We start from the raw sequence: 21163 nt of genomic DNA, 5'->3' as shown, positions 1-21163 counted from the left end.
CAAAACTTTGCCGCCTTTTCTTTTAACTTAGTTGTCCCCTGCCCTGGAAGACCGATAAAATATAAGAATGTTCCTTACCCCACCACCACCCCCACACTGAAATGAGCTTTCTGGGGGGCGGGGGGGAGTGGGCTGCGTGGGGACTACTTCCGAATGGTTTCTGCGGAAGCATAAATATGGCGCAACGACAGCCGTAATGCCGCTTACCTGCGAGTAAGCGCCTCTGAACTCAAGTCTTCTCAATGGGCGTGCTTATGAGGGTGCCGTTCCTCCTCTGTTCTGAGGTGCTGCTTAAAAATAGCACAACAGGGGGGATATAATGACAACTTTGAGTGCTTATGAAGTAGCTGAAGAACTTCCAAGTACAATGATTGAATTTTAAGAAAAAGAAATTTTAGTGTTTTGTTGGAAGCCGCCCAGAGTGGCTGGGGAAACCCAGCCAGATGGGCGGGGTATAAGTAATACATTATTACGGTATTATTATTATTATTATTATTATTATTATTATTATTATTCCCCCTACCCTATTTTCTTTTTTTGAAAATGGAAAAACTTGCCAAGGCAGACACGCCCCCTAAATTAATGGAGGATGGGGGGCACCCACGTGACTACACATGACAGGGGTGTGGCAACTTGACTGAAATATTGGGGGGCCAAGCAAGCCCCGCTCAGCACATGACGCGGGCACGCACATGCCCATCAACTGGGGGGGGGACAGCCGTCAAATGTTTTACGGGGGGAGAAGACCCCTCGGTCCCTAGGAGTTGGATCCTATGATACAGGATTTGACAATTGCAGTTCCACACAAGTAACCCTCAAGTTCTCCAGTTTAGCATCTCTTTTGTACGCAGCCCGTCCCAAGCCCATGCAACTGCTAAAGCTTGCTTTTCACCATCCCAACTCCCATTTCTGAAAAACCCTTTCTCCTATGCAGTCCCACTGTACACTTGTTCGCATCTTCACCCCCGCGTCCGTGCCTCCCCGCATTTTTTTTGTGCAAGATCGCTGCAGTGGTGAACTCCATGGTGAACTCCTGCAGCTTTTCAATCATACGTAAACGACACGTCAGAAAAAATTAGCTACTTTTACTTACAAAGAGATACGTCTAAAACATACCTGGTTTATTTCAAATATTTGAAATTTTAGCTCAGAAAGAAGAGTACGTATAAATACATTCTACATTTATAAAGAAATGCTTTCTACATTTATGCAACAGGGGATGCATGGGAGTCTTCTGAATTTCTAAAGGTATAGATATATAATCCTTCCTGCTACCATCAAATACCGGTGCTTAATATAATTACAGTATTTTCCTGTGCCTTTGTGTGCTGGTTTGACTTTTTCTTTTCTGTTTTCTTTTCTTTTTCTTTTACAAAGTAGCCTCTTGTTTCCCTGGACAATATATGAATGGGAAGTGAATGGGAAGTGGACTCCTTTGTTACTTAGTTTCAATATTTATCTAAATTGGGAAGCTCCTTCTGATGCAGTAAGTGAAAGTGGTGCTGAAAGAAAAAGTATTTTATAAATAGCATACTCGTACGCTTTCCACCAAAATAGAAGAAATGTCCATCTCAAAAGAGTCTTAATGCAAAGATTTTTGTTTCTTAGTTTCTGGTCCAAGGAGTAGGGCCTCTTGAACCTTTGGGCTGGCTGTTCTAATTTCATCACATTTCTTTTTTTAATATGAGCAGAATTTTGTGAGTTAGGTTGTTGAGTTTGAGAAGGTTGATGACTCAGTTGATGGATGTTGTGTATATTTTGGGTGCTTGCTAATAAAATATCTGTTCTAAGTTGCTACATCAAATCTGGAACTTCATGCAGAACCAGGAGTGAAATACATTGCAAAAAAATACTATAGAATATTTGAGGACTCCACATCCTTTATCTCTCTCAAATGAGACAGCTGAGGAATGCAAAAGGGATAAGTTTCAGGATAACAAGAAGGGAGAAAACACTGAAAGGGGTGGAGGGGAGTGGCTGCTTTAAACCTTCCACCCCTAATTTACTAAAATTTCTGCTGGTGTTGAAAGTTACCATTTTCTTCCCAATTTTCTCCATCTCTGCTTTACTCAAACTTCCACAACTTTAAACCACTGCTTTCTGCCTCTCAGTGTGCCTCCCTTCCTCACTCCCATGCTGCTGTTGTGCAGCTTGCCTTCACATTTGCTCCTCTATACTGCCCTGACTTCATTCAAATCCAGGTTTGTGATGTGGCACTGCAAGCCTCCAGTGGGGGCTGTTTGATAACGTTCTTACATTTATATTATATACAGAGAAACCAATCCTCCCTCCCAATTAGGCTTCCTGGAGGAGGGTTTCTCCCCAACCTCAATCTGAATAAAACCTGCAGTCATTTTGATTTCATATCTGTATCGTCTTACATTAGTCTTGTCTGAGCTGCTTCCACTTCCACTTTCCATTATGTCATCAGATTCAAAAAAGTGGAAAAGTGAAAATCAAAAGCAGATGAGGAAAACTGCTTTAAAATTTAAAAGGTGATTGAGATAGTTATAGATTCTAAACTCTGTACACATGAATGAAACAAAATGAGTATGTACAGTGTATGTGTACACCTAAATGTCTTTGAGTGTTGAGGAGAGAAAACAGGATACTCCACCCATGGCCAGTAATGTATAATATTGTACACTTGTTACACAGAAACTGTATGCATGGTCTGCAGAAGTGCTGTTTTCCCTCCCACGTGCCGTATGCTAATTTTTTCTGCATATTTAATTAAGGGTACCTGGGAGTAAACCCCACTGAACCCCACAGGACTTATAAGGAACTTCCTTGCCTCGCCTCGCCTCACCCTCACTCCAGACATTTTGAGTACTTGAGTCATGTGAAATCTAGTAATTTCTAATGTGGTATTGCGATAAGGCTATTTTTTTCAGGGGAGGGCACAAGGGACCCTGTGTACACCTCTGGGTGTTTGTATATTGATGATTTAGTAAGGAGGTGATATATGTGTGAATTATATATATTTTTGTGTAAAAGTAGTTGATACTGAAAATTAATAGCATATACGTTGCAATTTATATGCTGCATATTAACTTACTTCCAGTAGTTTGCCTTTGTAGAATATATGGTCTAGTATCAAGTTAATAAAGTTTTTGTGAGCAGAATATATACACAAAGGAAGCAAAGGCTCAGCAAGGTCATACTTTCTTTTCTGCTGCAGGGCATAACATTTTAATATTTAGATCTTTCAAAAAGCAAAATCTCTTGACATTTGTGCTTTGCTTTTGTAATTTTTATAGTTTGCCTCATTTGCTGTTTTCATGTGGCTATGATGTTTAGTCACTTCAAATGTGTTGTAGTTCAGTGTAAACAGCTTTGTTAATGTTAGCTTCACTTTGGAATTAAATTACTCTGAAGTGGCAAAGCTACTGGCACGATCCAGCTTAGGCCATCCTGACCCCATTTACTTGAGAGTAAGCTAAGCCCCACTGAATCCAGTTCCCATTGGACTAACCTCTGACGAAACATGGTTAGGATTGCAGTGTCAATTTGCCATTAGATTACAATATGTAAAGTTTGAGTGGTCAACTTAGTAAAACCTAGTTATTTTCAAAATAGTATAACTTTTCAGTCCCAGTTATACAAATACACCATTCTGGAATTACTACTGTGTCATGTGCAAGGGTGTACAGTAATTGAGTAAATAGCTGACAATGTACATCATTTTATCATGGTAGAGTTGCTCTTTAACATGCTTTTGGAAGTTGCACCTTTGAGCCAGTTATAAGGGACATCACAATAGGATATTTTATTTTATTTATTGCATTTCTATTCCATCTCTTTCTCCATGGAGCTCAAGTTGACATACATGGTTCTCCTCCTCCTCATTTAATACCCACAGCTACCCTATGTAGTAAGTTTTACTGAGAGGCAGTGACTGGCCCAAGGTCACTTTGTGAGCTTCATGGCTGAGTGGGGATACCAGCCCTGGTCTCCCAGATCCTAGTCCGACCACTCCAGCATGTAGGAACAAATCATTTTGACCATACAATTGTAATTATCTGAATTATATTTTCACATATTTTCAGTATCTCGAGAATGAGGTACCGTATTTTTCGCTCTATTGGACGCACCGGACCACAGGACGCACCTAGTTTTTAGAGGGGGAAATCAAGGAAAAAAATATTATCCCTCCCCCCAGCCACAAAGAGCAACGGACAGGCTGTGCGCAGCCTGTCTGCTTCACCCAGAGCTTCTTGGGGCTGCGGGGGAAGCCCGGGTTCCCCCACCAGCCCCAAAGAGCAAAGAAGCCAAGACAGCGCACGGGATCCATAGCCGCGCAACCTCTCCAGCCAGGAGCTAAACCTCTCCAGCGCGGCTAAAGAAGAAGACAAGGCAGTCCAGGGCAGGCACCCACTGCCCTGGCTTCCTCTTTAGCCTTGCACAGCATCTTTAGTCTTGTGCAACGGGATGGATTGCGCCCGCTGTCCACCGGGGCTGGACTAGATGACTCCTGGGGTTCCCTTCCAACCTTGCAATTCTATGACCTCGGAAGGTGTTTGGGGTCTCCACCACTGGAGGCTTTTAAGCAGCGGTTGGGGGACCATCTGCCTGGCGTTCTTTAGCTGTGATTCCTACATTGTGAGGGGGCTGGGCTAGATGACCCTCAGGTGGCCCTCCCAACTCTATACAGTCCTACAGTTCTGCAGCAGGAGATCCACAGCCACTTAGAATCATAGAATCATAGAATTGGAATAGACCACAAGGGCCATCGAGTCCAACCCCCTGCCAAGCAGGAAACACCATCAGAGCACTTCACACAATGCCCACTCCCAATTTTCATCTGAGAGACATGTGGCTTCAGTGTCTAGGTAGGTACCCCCCTACTTGCCACACTTCCCCCACCTCACTTAAGCTGAGGGAATTCCTGCCCAGAGAAGCTCCCAGGTGAGGCAAGGGTTAAGATCTACCTCTGGTAGATCTCTTGCGGCTGGAGAGGCACGCAAGGCTAAAGAGGAAGCCAGGGCAGTGAACGGGATGGATCGCGCTCGCTGCCCTGGCTTCCTCCCACCACCCACCACCCCCGGAGAGGCGCGCAAGTCCAAAGGGGAAGCCAGGCAGCGAACGGGATGGATCGCGCTCGCTGCCCTGGCTTCCCCTTTAGACATGCGAAGCCTCCCACCCCCCCCCACCCCCGGAGAGGCGCGCAAGTCTAAAGGGGAAGCCAGGCAGCGAGCGCGATCCATCCCGTTCGCTGCCTGGCTTCCTCCCACCCCCCCCCCACCCCCGGAGAGGCGCGCAAGTCTAAAGGGGAAGCCAGGCAGCGAACGGGATGGATCGCGCTCGCTGCCCTGGCTTCCCCTTTAGACATGCGAAGCCTCCCACCCCCCCCCCACCCCCGGAGAGGCGCGCAAGTCTAAAGGGGAAGCCAGGCAGCGAGCGCGATCCATCCCGTTCGCTGCCTGGCTTCCTCCCACCCACCCCCCACCCCCGGAGAGGCGCGCAAGTCTAAAGGGGAAGCCAGGCAGCGAACGGGATGGATCGCGCTCGCTGCCCTGGCTTCCCCTTTAGACATGCGAAGCCTCCCACCCCCCCCCACCCCCGGAGAGGCGCGCAAGTCTAAAGGGGAAGCCAGGCAGCGAGCGCGATCCATCCCGTTCGCTGCCTGGCTTCCTCCCCACCCCCACCCCCGGAGAGGCGCGCAAGTCTAAAGGGGAAGCCAGGCAGCGAACGGGATGGATCGCGCTCGCTGCCCTGGCTCCTCTTTAGCCTTGCGAAGCCTCCCACCCCCACCACCCCCGCTGGAGAGGCGCGCAAGTCTAAAGAGGAAGCCAGGGCAGCGAACGGGATGCATCGCGCTCGCTGCCCTGGCTTCCTCTTTAGCCTTGCGAAGCCTCCCCCCGGCTGGAGAGGTTGTGCAAGGCTTTTCTAGAGGAGGGAGAAGGGACTGACTGGCGGCGTCAGTCCCTTCTCCCTCTTGGGGAAAAGCCCGCAAGAGCCGCGCGAAGCTTGTGTGGGGCTCTTGAGGGCTTTTCCTGCCTGCCTCCTCCCTGCATTCGCTCTATAGGACGCACAGACTTTTCCCCTTAGTTTTTAAGACGGGAAAAGTGCGTCCTATGGTGCGAAAAATACGGTACATGCCAAGGCTTGCTGCATAGGAGTGCACTCAAAAGAAAGGATTTTCTGCAGAAATAATGCTGCAAAGTAACTTCACTATAGTTTTACTGTAATAAAAAAAGAAAGACACCAAGCCTTTAGCACACATTCAGGATTTTTTACCAGTATGTTACGACTTACAGATAAGTGAACCAAGTTTATAAGGAGAGATACCACTAATGCCAGGGTGGTTAATGAGGAAAGTCAGAGAAGCTATTGGAGAAGGCTTCATTCAGAAAAAATACTTATTTTTTGTTCTCATTTGGCAAAGGGAGCACAGCCCTTGGGGGGGGGGTTGCAAACAATAAGGGATTTAAAAAAGAATTTGAGGAGCAAATTACCAAAAACATTAAAACCAACAATAAAAAGAGGTGAAATAAAATGGAGACCAGCTATGGAGGCAGTCCTCTTATGGATCAGTAACTGGTTAAAGAACAGGGAGAAGTGACCAAGAAAAGCTTCTCAGAAGAGTCCCCTGAGTGTTTGAAGTTTCGCTGCTTTTCATGAAGTAATGAAGGTCACCTTCCCTTCTCAGGAATAAATGGACAGTTCTCCCAATGGAGAGATGTAGAAAGCCAAGTCCCCCAAGATTCTTGGTAAGACTCCACTTTTGAACTTGTTCATAAATAACCTGGGGTTAGGGGTGAGCAGTGAGGTCACCAGATTTGCTGTTGACACCAAATTGTTCAGGTTTGTAAGAAGAAAAATGGATTTGCAAATTAGCTACAAGAGGATCTATCCAGACTGGGATAGTGGGAATTAAAATGGCCAGTGCAATAAATGCAAACAATTCTAAAGTGATGTACATTGCAGGGGGAGTTCTAACTTTTCATATATGCATTTATGGGGTCTGAAATGGCAGTGACTTATGAGGAACGAGATCTTAGCTTAATGAAAATGTTGAGTCAGTGTGTGGCAGGTATGAAAATTAGGATTCATCAGGACAGGGTTTGAAAATAAAACTGTCAATATCATAATGCTGTTACACAAATCTATGGTAGGAGTCATTCTGCAAAGAAACAGAAAAGATTGTTGTAACTTTAAGAACTGTTTCTGTGAGTTCATGGTGTGGTTTTCTAGACTGATTAGGTACAGCTGGTGATGGGTACAAAAGGAGAAGTTGCAGTTTGCATTAGCCTGCAAAAGAGAACACCCACATGCTTTGTGTTTGTAAGGTTGTAAATAAAACTCTTGCTTGAGTATTTTACACCTGTCTCATGGTCCTGTTGTCTGCTACCAGGAAGATACAGGTCCAATAATGTATGGTGACAGCACTGGAATACTGTGTTGAGCTGGAAAAGGATATTGTTGAGGTGGAAAAGGGAGGAGCTAACCAAAATGATCAGAGAGCTGGAACAAGATTACAACATTTGGAACTTTTTAGTTCAGAAAAAGGTATGGTGGAGCATGATAGAGTTGTATAAAATTATGCATGGTGTGCAGAAACTGGTAAGAGCAGGGGTTTTCAACCTGGTCCCCACCGCCCACTAGTGAGCATTTCCGAATTCTAGGTGGGCGGTAGGGGTTCTATGGCACAAGCTGAATCCTCCTTCCATCAAGCACTGGTGGGTGGTAAGGAAATTTTACCATCAAGAAAGATGCATTAGTGGGCGGTAGTTATAAAAAGGTTGACTACCCCTCGGTTAGAGAGACGTGTCTATCCTTCTCACATGTACTAGAACGTGGGCCATCCACCAAACTAGAATGCTGAAAGATTCAGGACCGACAAAAGGAACTATGTCACACAGCACGTGCTTAGACTATGGAATTCATGATTGCAAGATGTAGTGTTGGCCATCAACTTGGATAGCTTGAAAAGGACACTGGACAAATGTATGGAATAAGAGCTATCATGACTGTATTACTTCCACTGTCAAAAGCAGTATGCTTCTACATATCAGTTGCTGGGAGACACTGCTGTTGTGCTCCTGTCCTTCTCAAAGACTTCCCACATGAAACCATAGTTGGTTGTCCACTATGAGTACAGGATGCTGGACTAGATGGGAGTTGGTCTAATCTTATTTTATTTTATTTAGAACTCTATGTGTTTTCATTTTTGAGAAAGATGGGTCTGCACATTTTATTTTCTAGCTAAGGACAGTTACTGGCATAAGCTATAGCCATTTATTTTTTTCATTCTAGATATCTAGATAGTGTAATCTGAATGCCAGTATTTGAGGAAGGTATGGTTTATCAGTAACTATTTCATAAAAACTGCATCAAAAGTATTTTTTATTTCTATTTGTAAGACACAAATCAAAAGCTCAGAGACATGATTCTTGCATGCATTTATGAATATGCTTTATAAGAAGCTCATATTAAATTCAGATTTAAAGTCCTTTCAAATAATTAATCTATCTATCTTTTAGATGATAAAAGTGCAAAGTGTAGCAAATTACCTGGGGAAACAGAACTCCAAAACATCAAGATATTTTATTTGATATAAAAAATGGTAACAAATTGTCGAGATTTTTTTCTTTCAACTGCCCTTCTCCCACAAGAGTTCTGTGTTTTATTAGATCAAATATAATATAGAATATTACTTTTACTAATGTATTCTTTTTAAATACACTATTATCAAAGCCATAGAGGATGTTCAGAAAACAGACTACAAATCTCATGAGGTCTGCCACTGCAGTTTCAAATAAAACTATATAGCCTGGGTAGTAAGAAATTCTGGGAATGATCCCGAGAAAGTCACTTATAATCCAGCTACAGTGGTCTTTGTTTACACATGTTCTGGCAAAGTGAATAGATGTATGCTAGACTGGATAATTAAAGAATCTACCAATTTACAGGTTTTCAATATTCAGAATCAGACTTCTAAAAACGAGATCTCAACAGGGCCAAAATAGATTGGAAACATTTTAAATTCTTTCAAGCACTGACATCCCATGTAGTCAATTTTATAAGCTTTTTTCCATAGTCTGTGGAATTAGGTTACCAAGAATTAAACAAGGAACTGTCAGAAATGAAGAACTTGCTCATGGAAATTCACAAGTAGTTTTCTCATGGTGATGGCAGATCTGGATTTCAGTTATGTGAGACACCATGCAGTTATCTACTGCTTGGTGACTGAAAGGATTTTTAATTTTTTTAAAAAATAAATCTTCTAAAATAGTTGATTCTTCAAGAACTACAAGCAATAGGCTCTGATTGATAGCTGCTATATGTTAATTTCACAACAGGGATGTAATTGAAAATTGTAACTTTGTGACTTTGTGTGTGTCTGTGTGTTTTCATAGAATTCAGACACTCTTTTACAATGGCTATGAGTAGCTATCTACCTCCCATCAGAAAACCTCCCCAGCAAACAGGGTTCTACCAACTAAAAGCATGATGAAGGTAATCTGCAGTGTAACAATTTCTGGAACTTCTTGGGTGAAGATCTTACAGCAGGATCCTATTAGTGAAAGTAACATTGGACAACTGTGGATCGCCTCAAGGCAGGACATTTAGGAACATTTGGTAAATACAAATACCATAGAATGGTTTTGATATGAGTAAAGAAATCGTTAGCCCAAATAAATGGTTCTGTCCAGTTTTATGCTCCAATGAAATCCAGTCTAATTAGATTATATCTAATCAGGATACAATATTGTCCACATAGCTGAGATATCAGTGGTGTGTGCCTTTGAATTATAGAAAATAGTACCCTACTAAATCCAGAGCAGTGACTGAAGCAAACTAGGATATGGTCTCCACATAAAGCAATATGAGTGTAGAAAGAATGCTGAGGAAGGAGACAGGATGCAACCATGTTAAACTATCCATGGACACCCCAGATTTGAATGCTCCAGCATATTAAAACACCCTGCGAGTAAAAGCAGCATTACCAGGAAGAATGGTTCTAGAACAGCTTGTTCCCAGTTGTTTTCTACTCATGAAGGAGTTTTGCACATAGGGGAGCATTATAAATGTGACCACCTATTTGCAGTCTGAAGTGGAACACTGCCTGTAACACAGGCAGCACCAGAGAGGAGAAAGGGAGAGGACATACTGTCCAGACACTGCTGGATTCCTTTTGTACTTCCTTCAAAGGAAAGATGTTTTAACATAAACGTATCATTCTCTTTCAGAAATCTAAAATATGCAACAGAACCATCTCTCTTGGCACACACAAAAGTGCACCATGTCCTTTTTATGCCATTCCCCATCACCACCATGTTTCTGCTCCTGCAGTCCAGTCTAACCCTCCCAAATCCGTTTTGATGCATGTGTAGACAAGGTCTAAAATGCCTGCCATGGCTATATTTGTTTCAAGTAGACCAAAATGTACTGCCTAGGAAGATTACATTTACTTTTGTATAATCCATTGGAACAACTGAGAATAATGATTACTTTTATTCAGATTACTTAGAATAAATAAGCGTGTTCTGGTTGAGAAGATAAATTGCTGTTGCAAATTAATGTTATATGTATAATGCTTCATTTTTAACTTTTTTTTTTGTCAGAACAGTGCTCTGAGTCAAATAGCTAGAGTTTTTAAAGTTCTGGGAAGTAATTTAAGTAAGGGATTTTATGTCCTTTGCACCATTGCTGTATTTAGTTTAAACGAGCAAATAGTAGAGGAATGAAATTAAGAGATTTAAAGAAAGAAATGCAGCCTGAAAATAAAAATGAAACCTTGTTCTTGCATCAGAATTATTAGATCTTGCGATTTGCATATACAAATAATTCAGCAACATTCACTGGCATTATAAATACAGCAAGATCAAATTATAAATGTAATAAAAGAAAATATCACTGTATAATACATACATATATTATAAAGATCTTGACATAAATTAAATATAGTTTTGCATATACAGAATAAGGTTCAGTAGCAACATACTAAAAATGATACTGCGTAATGAAAACATTTTCAAATGCTGGAAACAAAGATGTTCAAATTCCTTTAAAAACCAATTCATAAAAGTCATTTTCAAAACACTAATCAATACAGCAGGCATTCTTCTGTTGGGCCTGATTAACCCAAGCCATTAAGTATCTTACTTAGTACAAGATTTCAAAACTTGCTTGCATCAAGAAATGCTTTCCACACTGAGTTGTCTGCCAAGAACTATGTTGTGTGTTGCAGGGAATTCTGGAGTGCATTGTGTCACCCTCTTAAATTTGCGTAGTGAGACTAGCTGGCCTCTATACAGAGCATGTATGTCCCACAGCACCAGGGCTGTTTCCAGGATTCTTTGGACCCCATGCAAGAGACAGCAGGAGGCCTGAACACGCAGAGATACACATCCACATCAAATACAAGAGAGTACATACTTCATGCATTCAAAAGAGTGCATGAGAGTTCAAATTGCGTAGGGTCACAGGGATGCAGTGCTGCCCTTTCCCCCAGTAACCCTCTGCATGCTTCCTACTCCCAACCTTTTGAGCTCTGAGCACAAAGGTCTGCAGGGAATTTCTGAATGCAGCTAGAATATTGCTGCAGATATTTCTGCTCAAACCTCAGGAGAGGAGAGAGTGGAGATGGCACACATGAGGATACTGGAGGCGGGGCTGGTGCACACACTCCTGGACTGTTTCAAGCTCAGGTGTTCTTTTGAATGCATGAGCAGGGCTCCCTCCAATATCTTCTTTTGCTCCTAAGCTCCATGCAGAGGGCTAGCTGGCTGACTAAATGGGGCGTGCGGATGGGCTGGCTCTAACAGCAGATGAGTTGGGAGCACGGAGCCTGCTCTGCCTGATACAGCATCCACTACTGGTAACATGGGAGACCAGGCAAACTGTGAGCTTAGGCTCTCCCAACTTCTGCAACAGTGCCAAGGAGGAGTTAATCCTGAACGTTGTGGCTGATTGTGGGCTCTGCAAATCCTGTGGCAATCAGGGGAGCAAGGAATCCAAGTACGGTATAGAATAGTATGACCTTGGCTGTCATACAGGCAACAGAAGGTCAAGACCAGAGCCTTCCTTTCCCCACACAGCTGCATTTCCCCCCCCCCCACATTAACTATTTGCATGCCTGTGTGCGCACTGCTCTTGTTTGTTTTTAAAGCAAATTTATGTATATAAACTATTAGAGGGGGCCCTGCAGATTTTACTAATCCCTGGTGCCAGGCCTGCAAAGGACATGTCTCCTCTGCTGCTATACTTTCCAGGAAAGTATCAGTAACAAATGATAAGATGCCTTTTGGTTAGCTAAGTTACAGTTCTTTATCTTGTTGTTAGTCCTTGCAAGGCATTAAAAAGCAGATGCAATAAAGGGAGTGCTGGCCTGCTCCCTCCATGCATTGGAGGGCAAAGATCTGTAGCCAGGATGCTGCTGCATTAGTGTTAGCTCTCCACATGATGCTGATTGTGCAAGGTTCTAAATCACACTGGATCTACATGCATATAGTAGACATCCAGCCTCGTGGAGGGTAAAGTTGGGGAGCTGACACGCCCCTGCCCTCTCCTTACGCAAGTAAAATCGCATGAGGGTTTTAACACACAAATAGGGCTATTGTTGACTCCCTGATAAATTGATAAGGAACCCCGAGTTTCTAGAAACATACTTCGAAATAAACTGCTTTAACAATATTACTATTTGTGCACTGTTTCTGAGTTAAGCATGTACTTAAGAGCTTTGGCAATCAATGTCCACTGTCACACAAGACAATAAGTTGAGTCACATAGTGACTAGATATGCAGATCAGAACATATAAATTTCTAATCACTGTTTGGCATTTATTAATGCAATCTCATGCAATGTAAAAAAAATTAAGTGTGGAAACCCATAAATATGTTTGTTATACCATTGTACGAAGTATCACAGTCTTATTTGACTAAACACCTTGAAGTGAAAAACAAGCTTTCTAAAGTTGCAATTCACCAACCTCATAAAACAGATTAGTTGTGATTAAAAGTGATTTGGCTGGGTTTAGCACAGTATTTCCTCAACTGTGGCAAGTCTTGTCATCACCAAATGGGAGAACCTAGTAGAACTAGATTGTCTGAAGGGAATCCAACAAAGCCACAGAGAAGGTTTTGTGCTTCAGATTACTTCAGAGAATTTAATCCCACGGAATTATCTGAAACTGTTGAGTATAGAAATTATTCCACATTGGGGGAGGAAAGCTGCTCCATTTTAAGTGCACTCATATTAGTATTACCAAAATGAGCCTCACCCCAAGTATTCTGGCTTCACTTGGGTAAATATAAGAAAAGTTAAAACATCCCTACTTCATTAATGGATTCCGCTATGTGCATTTCTGGTCCACATCTTACGTTTTTAAATATTGCTTTACAGAACAAGCAACAAATTAAGAGAGTTCTGGATGCTATTAGAAATATTATCTAATAATTACTTCCTTCCACCAAGGCAGGATTTTTCTCTACATCTGAAAATGACTTTGTTTGGATAATTTAAAAAGGAACAACTGCAATGCTTTCCCTTAAGCAGATTTCACAGTTACAGCTATGGATGCTGGTCAGAGGTCAAGGAAGGGGTACTGGACTGATACTAAGAGAAGCAAGGAATTCCAGTGTCATGGATGAGGGAACAGCAGCTACCTATGCTATTCTAGGTTTACTGAAAGCTAGGAAGTGGGAAATTAGAAGACGGAGACTAAATTGGTAACTGTAAAGACTATTTTTGTGTTATCAAGCTAAATAAGATACTTTGGCTAAGTGCAGAGAGGCCATTCATCAAGGAGCCAAGAAAACCGAGGGGACATATTCACCAGGACCTAAAGGTGTTACTAATATCCAGTAGTCAAAAACTCAATACCAGGACTAGCACATGTCTCTATTGTAACAAAAATAGAGATATTAGGAAGAATATGATTATGGTTTTGTCAAAACCCCAGTATTTTGAAAACAGCAGTTTCCACACAATTTGTACTGCATTAGAAAGCGTCTGACACTCTTAAGGCTGTCGGAAGCAGCTTCTAAACTGGTGGGTAGAAACAGTGGTTTTAAAAAACCTATCTTCATCTGTTAATGTGCTCACAGATTTGGGTCCATAGTGTATTGGACTGTTCATTCCTCACATTTTGGAGTTTGGATTTCCAAACTTATTATGATAGAAAGCTTATTTTACATTCAACTCTTAACCAAATAATGGTGTTTGCTTTGGGGCTTAGAGAGCTTAACATCAATCACCTCTTACAATAAATTCTATTCATTAAGTGCATAACAACTGTACATATACATATAGATTTACAGAAGTGCATTACTGGGAAGACACAAGCAATAAAATGGCAGTGCTTTAAAAACAGTGTGCTTATAGACTAACCTGAACTGTTTTCAATTAAAAGTCGGTAAGTAAAAGACTCATGTGGACACCTTGCAATCCTCTGAATTGCTAAAAGTATCCACCTTTCTTCCAGTCGTGTATTAAAATGAACATAGATTAAAATAATGCAGGAGCTGAAATGTAATGACCAGGTTAAAGTCTACATAGTTGTCAATAAGGCTTTCCTTGTTGTATTAAAAAAACCACCAATGAACAAGCCCAAACTATTGCATATTAGACATTTATATACAAATTATTCTTTTGTACTTGTGCTCTTTAATTTATGCCTTCTAAAAAGATGGGAGCAATAGATATAAAATGTACTGTGTGTTTTGTCATTTTTCTCCAAAGCTAGTTTTGTCCAGACGATGACATTGCCACATGGGGCTTTATATATAGTCACAGCCATTAAAGTAAAAACCCTAGGAAGCAACCCATCATACAAGTCAGTTCAAAACAAATGGGTTTTGTGCCCTAACAGTAAATGGTCAGTTGTGCACCAACAGCCCAAACCCAAATTTTGTGGGCACTCCTACATGTCCATACTTCATTGGCTACACTCCTGGGATAGTTCTGTATACTTACAATAAGGAAGAAAATTGTGAAATAATAGGTCATATAGGAGGTCTGAAAGCATACTGGCATTGAGTACCACACCATTTGTAGGAACACAATTCAGGACACTGTTCATTCCCATTAAGTACCACCAACACTAAAGGAGCACAAGTGTATTTATCTGTGTCCTTAATTGAACACTAACACCAGTATTCTAAGGACTTGGAAGTAAATGTCTTGACTTCAGTAGATGCTATTCCCTGATTCAGCTAAAGATTTGTCATGACTATACTCCACTGACACCAGTGAAGCAAGTTTGCCACTATGTAATTACTGAAGTTGTGTTGCTTTCAGTAGTGCTTAGCCATAACTATCTTAAGCTAGATTGTTTTAAATTGAAAGTATATGTTTTCCTTTATATATTTGCTTTCTATCTGGCAATATACCTTTTTGTGATAGCAAGAACAGAACCTCTTTCTTTTCAAAATACAAAATAGTTTCAAAATATTGATTAATTAACCTACATTAAATATGTTACTTTATGTTAATATTTCTTTTTTAAAAATTATATCAGGTTAAATAACTTAAGGTGATCTTTTAAGATTATTTAACTGAATTCAACGAACTCAGTATTTGCATTATGGTGCTAAGTTACAGCTTGCAATTATAACAGAACTATCTAGAGAATCTTGTCTTCAAAAATAATTATACGTTTTATGTTTTTTGCTAAGGTTCAAAATCTTAGACAGTTGCTTGTGGAGGATTCATGTACCATTATATATAATCCACTGAATGAGTTGTGCTTAACAGGAAGAATGCTTTAAAAATACAAAAAAAAGCAAACAGATATAACCTGGCTATTGACCGTTAAGATTAATAGTTGTAGAATATTAACCAACTTTCTAGAGCACCTCAAATAGTGTCTTCCACAGTCAGCAGTTCACATTAGCATCAATAGGTTTACAAGTGGAGCAAGGTGCTGATGAACATAAAAGCATCAAAACACCGCCACAACCGAAAAAAGAATACTCTGCAAATACTGAGATGAATGCAGCAAGCAAATGCATATGCTCTTGGGTGGCCACACTCATTTCAGTGGGGTTCACACAGTGTTTCCTAGTAGCATGTGGCCATTGTGTGGAACTTGCTCTAAGAGAAATAATTGTCATGTGCGCGGATTTGGATCCAGCCTATTTACTCTTATTCCTCTGCTTTATAAACACGGGTTATTTTATAAGTCATCTAAAAGTTAAAAAGTAAAAAGTAAAAGTCAGAATTTCATAGATGTTCAGGGGAAAATATGGGTATGATCCAGCCAAAACCAAGCATTTTTGAAGTCCCATTAATGAATTTTAAAAGTATTTATTTCCTGTTCTTCGATGGACTCCCATCCAAGGGGCTGATCAGATCCATGCACACTTAGCTTCAGCAGTGCTGCAGCATCAACTGCTCCCAGACCATTAACTGGACTCCAAATCCCATTAACTTCAATGGGAAAAATTTAAGCATAAGCTTAATACACCCACTGAAATCTGTGGGTATTGAATATGCCTAACATAGGCTGGATTGTGCCCTATTTTTATAATAGTTTATACTGTGATATATTGTACACGGCCATCTGTTATGCAAAACTTAAAGATCACCTTGATCCAGCTTGGGGAACTAGATACACAGACACAGCCTTTGCACATATATCCCCAGCTGAATGGGGTGTCCCACATGCAAAAGTGTGCTAGATGTGCAGCTCCCCTATTTTATGTGCTGAAGCTGCACATGTTGAGCATTTCAAAACAATAGCAATCCTGCTGTTTGGCTGTTTGGGAAGGAAAGTGGGACTCTGGAATCAAACAGGTTCTTCAGGTGGTTTTTTTTGGTTTTTTTTTTGAAACAGTTCTGCGCATGCTCCTTTGGATCAGAGAGTAAAAGTCTTGAATAATTTATACATCTAAGGAGGCATTCCGAGCAAGCCAAACATGGTAGTATGTACATTTAGAGTTTTTAAAAAGTCAATGGAAATAAATTAACATGATTTACAAATCTCTGTACAGATGATTAAATTAATAATAATAAGGCAGGAGTTTTCACTTGAAATTGGCATAATCAGAAAATATGTCAATGAAATCTTGTACCACTTTGTAGCAGAATTCATACTGTTCCTGAAAAGAGAAGAAGAATACATTTACTCTGATGAAAATTTCTCTGAATCATAACAATTCCAGTGAAGCATGTTTAACTCTAAACTAGAACATAATCATATCTCACAGACAACATTTTTAATTTCTTATCCTGTTAAAACACTTTCTTTTTTGCAGGTGGTAGCATAATTAATTTTAAAATATAACTAAAACAACAACAACAACAGTTGGTTCACTGAGAAAGCAGACTTTGAATGAGAGGTGGACAGTGAGCCCAATGGGAGCATTTAAAAAAAACATAAATCCTATCAGGAGTCACTGTCAAATCAAGAAGTTTCCCATTTACTTTTTCATTTTAATTAGTTATAGCCTGCCTCTCAGGGTAGGGGAGCCATCAAAAGACAGCTAAAAATGGCTATATTCTGATACCAGGACACATATGTAAACCTGACTATTGCTATTGTTTTTAAAAACAACTGTGAGAGGCAAGCAGAGCACAAATAACCAGCTCTAATTAATCTGCCCATTATATACAGGGAGGCCACCCTTGCCGTAATTCCTTGATTGCAAAAGTATGCAATGATATTTGGATCTTGCCACTGCTATTAGCTGTTCAGAGGACCAGCTGTACACTCCTCTCCCCCGCCCCCCAAAATCCAAGATACCCTATAGCACTGTGCAGAGGCTATTCAGCAGTTTCAAAAGTTGTTGTGGTGTGGCTTTGCAACATGACTAAGCATTGGCACGACATGTATTTGTGAACACCCAAGTCCTGTGTTGTGACACTTTGCTCAAATACCAACATCCTATTATCCTTTTGACAAATATTTTTGTGGTTAAAACAACATACCAGTGTTTGCACCATATGTGGTCTTTGCAGTCGTAAACTCTTCACAGCTTGAAATACATCTAAGAGACCCTCAGCTTTGACTCGCTCCAGAATATTGCCGAGTGCAATGAATGTACCTGTTCTTCCAGCTCCAGCACTATAATACATATACTTTTTTTTCTTTAACAGGTTATATTACCAAATCCATATTCAATACAGTGAAAATACACCCTGAATTGATTCCCTGCTACTTAGAAGAATCCCTGCATTGCCTCATTGTTCTTTCCAAGGACTGGCAGAAGCAGAATAAATTATGCCAATTTGCTTAATATAAACATTTTCATGCAGATAACGGAATTTAGTTCTACTAGCCAAGGAAAACTTTCTTGAAATATAAACTCACGTCTAAATTTTTCAACCACCCAACCTTAATCTTGCAATCACTTTATGTGCATAAATGTTTACATCATGCTGTTTCTAAACTACCAATATATAAACATAGTTCCTAGCACTTCTGGAAACTCTTAGAAACATCCTTGTCTCAGCAGCCAGAGCCTGACTATCACTATGTGACTGACTGCTGTGCATTACACACTGAAGCTAACGTAATGTATGAATTATAGTTCTAGCTAATAAGAAATTGGGCTTCAAAATCATGAACACAGTTTATCCAACAAAAGCAGATCTCCGTAGCTGACATCTTATGACAATAGGTGACTGGTAGGTGAGTGTAGTTTGCCCAAAATGGTCTTGCAGCCCAAATTCAGAAGCCAGGCAGACCTAATTAGGTCCATGGCCAAGAGGTTCCCCATTGCTGATCACTTTGTGTAATATCACTTTATTTAATATCACTTTATCACTCTAGGAAAGTGAAATTAAAGCTTTGCTGACAAATGCCCCATTTCTGATAACTGAGTATCTTGTCATAGTTGTCCATTCCCTCTTAAACTCCCAGAGTACAGAAAATCGTTTCAAGGCTACTAGATTGGTAAATGTGTATGTTTTTTATAGAAAATTATTGTCTTTTTTAAAAAAATTGTAAATATATTTTTACATTTTTGTAAATATTTGTCATGGAAATATTGATGGGCAGAATAGAAATATTGCAAACTTACAAACAAGCAAAGGAGTATAGAGCAAAATAAAATACAAAACTATTTACCTGCAGTGCACTGTAATGGGATGGTTTCCTGTCTGCTGTTGCTGCTTTTGGACAGCTGCAATGAGGTCAATCATTCCCTTCCCTTCAGCAGGAATTCCAATTTCAGGCCATCCATGAAAATGAAACTGTCGGACAAGTCTGCCCAGCTTCTCCTGGTCATTCAAAAGCAAGAAAACCACAAATTCAATGCAGCTTCAAGAGTGGAACGGAACACTGGAAGCCAGCTACATACCTTCTTATCTATAGGAACCTTTTCATATATGGTCAATGTAACTTAATCATGTGATTTATATAAGGTAAGAGGATTTTAACGAGTAATCTAAATTGAGCTAAATTTACATTTCAGTTGGCTTTAAGCAACCCTGAAGTTCAGAAAACCACAGCGGACACAGACGTATTTAAAATGTTATCATTAATACCTGATTGTGCATAATCAGGAAGTCCCTGACGCTTATGGCATCAGCCAGTGAGTCAATCTTTATCTCGATGGTAATCTCTCCATAAGTAACAGATCCCTCTGATGGCCAGTATTGAAAACATTTTTCCTGTAACATTGAGGGAAGAAAAGGGAATGAATGCTGCTTCCAGAACTTCTTGGTTGAAATATATTCATGCAGATACAGCACTGGTTCCTCAAAAACATTAGTAAGAACTAGTTCCTGTCTCCTTCCCCTCCCTCCAATCGCACATTACATATTATATAGAATAACTATTTAATGCCCCTGTATCTGAGTACTGAACAGAAGAAGAAAAATACAGGAAGTTCTACATTCTCCATGTTTTAGTTGATGCCTGTTTTCTATGTGAAATTGATGTCACACAAGCATATGTTTGACATGCAATACTTCTGTACTTTGGGAGACAAATGAAAAGTTTTTAAAAAGGGGAAAAGTTAGAAAGACACATTAAAAACTTTCACGAATCATATGACAACACAAGTTGCTTTTGTAATGACTTAACAATGATTTCAGCAACGCTTGAAATGGATATAACTGTAAAACCCATTATAGCTCACCTTAAGTTAAGAAATGTAGTTTGATGCTGCACCAAACATGCAGACTTCTTGACACCATGCAACTGCTGACACGCAGTGCAGTCCAGAGGACGTTAAGTAAGCACTATTAAGCTCCACTGACATCTTAGCACTCAGTTGAGCACACTTAATTCCCATTGATTTCCCAATTGACTTGATTATATGTAACTTTCCCTAGAATTGTGACAATTTTTGTCTGAATTTTCAGTACTGAGGATCATCAAGCCAGGTTAGGTACAATTCGCGTGAAGCTGTGTGCATCAGAAACCATGCTACTACATGTCTCATTCCTAGCCTGGAAATCTTTTTTCAAGAGCAAAGCATTTTTTTAAAAAAGTGGGGTGAGGAATAAGAACAGCAAAACACTACAGTGACATCACAAAGTCCCCAGTCTGCACAGCACTCTGCAGCTAAACACAGCTGGGCTTTGCTAAGATTTGGTGGTATGAAGCATATTTGTGGCTATTTATAGGCTAATTATCTTTCTTTTTTTTTTTTTTAGTGGGTTGGAATGTCCTGAAGAAAAATTTCATTTCCTCATCACACTTTACGCTATTCATAAAAATATATGTTTGTTTTTTTTTTAAATTGGGCAAAGTGGTCATACCTGCTCCCTTTCGAGAACTTCGGTGAGCATTACAATTGTGTGGCATTTCCATTCCCACACCATTCGCCAGAAGTCTTCCACAGTGTGAGGAAGAGGTCCTTGTGTTGCAATGAAGTAATCCTTCTGGCGATAGCCCTTCACAGTAAAAAAAATACATGCAACGATTACCTGATGCCTCGGTGATTTCAATTTTTTAACTCCAGGCAACCTAAAAGTGATTCTAGACTAACTAGAAATATCAGAAATATTAGAACAAACTATTCTTTTCAGAAAGCTCCAGAATGAGCCACAAATCCAGAAAACTGTAGTTAGTCCCTTACATACAATGGAAGAAGAGGGAAACCAGTTCAGGAATAGAAAAACACAAGATTTATATTGCATTGCATTGCATTGCATTGCATTGCATTGCATTGCATTGCATTGCATTGCATTGCATTGCATTGCATTGCATTGCATTGCAATCATGAACGAATTCCTATGCCCCACAAATAACCCAGAGATGCA

General features: G+C 40.4%; 1 protein-coding gene and 1 long non-coding RNA gene across 10 annotated transcripts in view; one reads left to right on the top strand and one right to left on the bottom strand.

Annotated features, from left to right (window-relative positions):
* The first annotated feature begins 206 nt into the window (after positions 1-206).
* On the top strand, positions 207-20629 carry LOC308578323. 3 transcript variants are annotated; one of them, XR_014003878.1, is made up of 4 exons: positions 207-284; positions 6653-6713; positions 19366-19413; positions 20555-20629. It is a non-coding gene; the product is annotated as an uncharacterized lncRNA (long non-coding RNA). The 3 variants fall into 3 exon arrangements; XR_014003879.1 differs by lacking the exon at positions 207-284 and adding an exon at positions 1118-1248; XR_014003880.1 differs by lacking the exon at positions 207-284 and adding an exon at positions 1434-1486.
* LOC308578312 (receptor-type tyrosine-protein phosphatase epsilon-like) overlaps positions 10726-21163 on the bottom strand; it is a 62760-nt gene continuing 52322 nt past the window's right edge. For all 7 annotated transcript variants that reach the window (XM_081178586.1, XM_081178584.1, XM_081178585.1 and 4 more), the window contains 5 exons: positions 20660-20794; positions 19439-19564; positions 19020-19171; positions 17879-18014; positions 10726-17049 (listed from right to left, as the gene is read on the bottom strand). In XM_081178586.1, the coding sequence (XP_081034712.1) occupies positions 16975-17049; positions 17879-18014; positions 19020-19171; positions 19439-19564; positions 20660-20794 (624 nt within the window). In that variant the 3' untranslated portion in view covers positions 10726-16974. The remainder of the gene's footprint in view (positions 17050-17878; positions 18015-19019; positions 19172-19438; positions 19565-20659; positions 20795-21163) is intronic.

Source organism: Podarcis bocagei (genome assembly GCF_964188305.1).
Source record: "Podarcis bocagei genome assembly, chromosome: W".
Taxonomy (NCBI): Eukaryota; Metazoa; Chordata; class Lepidosauria; order Squamata; family Lacertidae; genus Podarcis; species Podarcis bocagei.
This window is presented reverse-complemented; position numbering and strand designations above follow the sequence as displayed.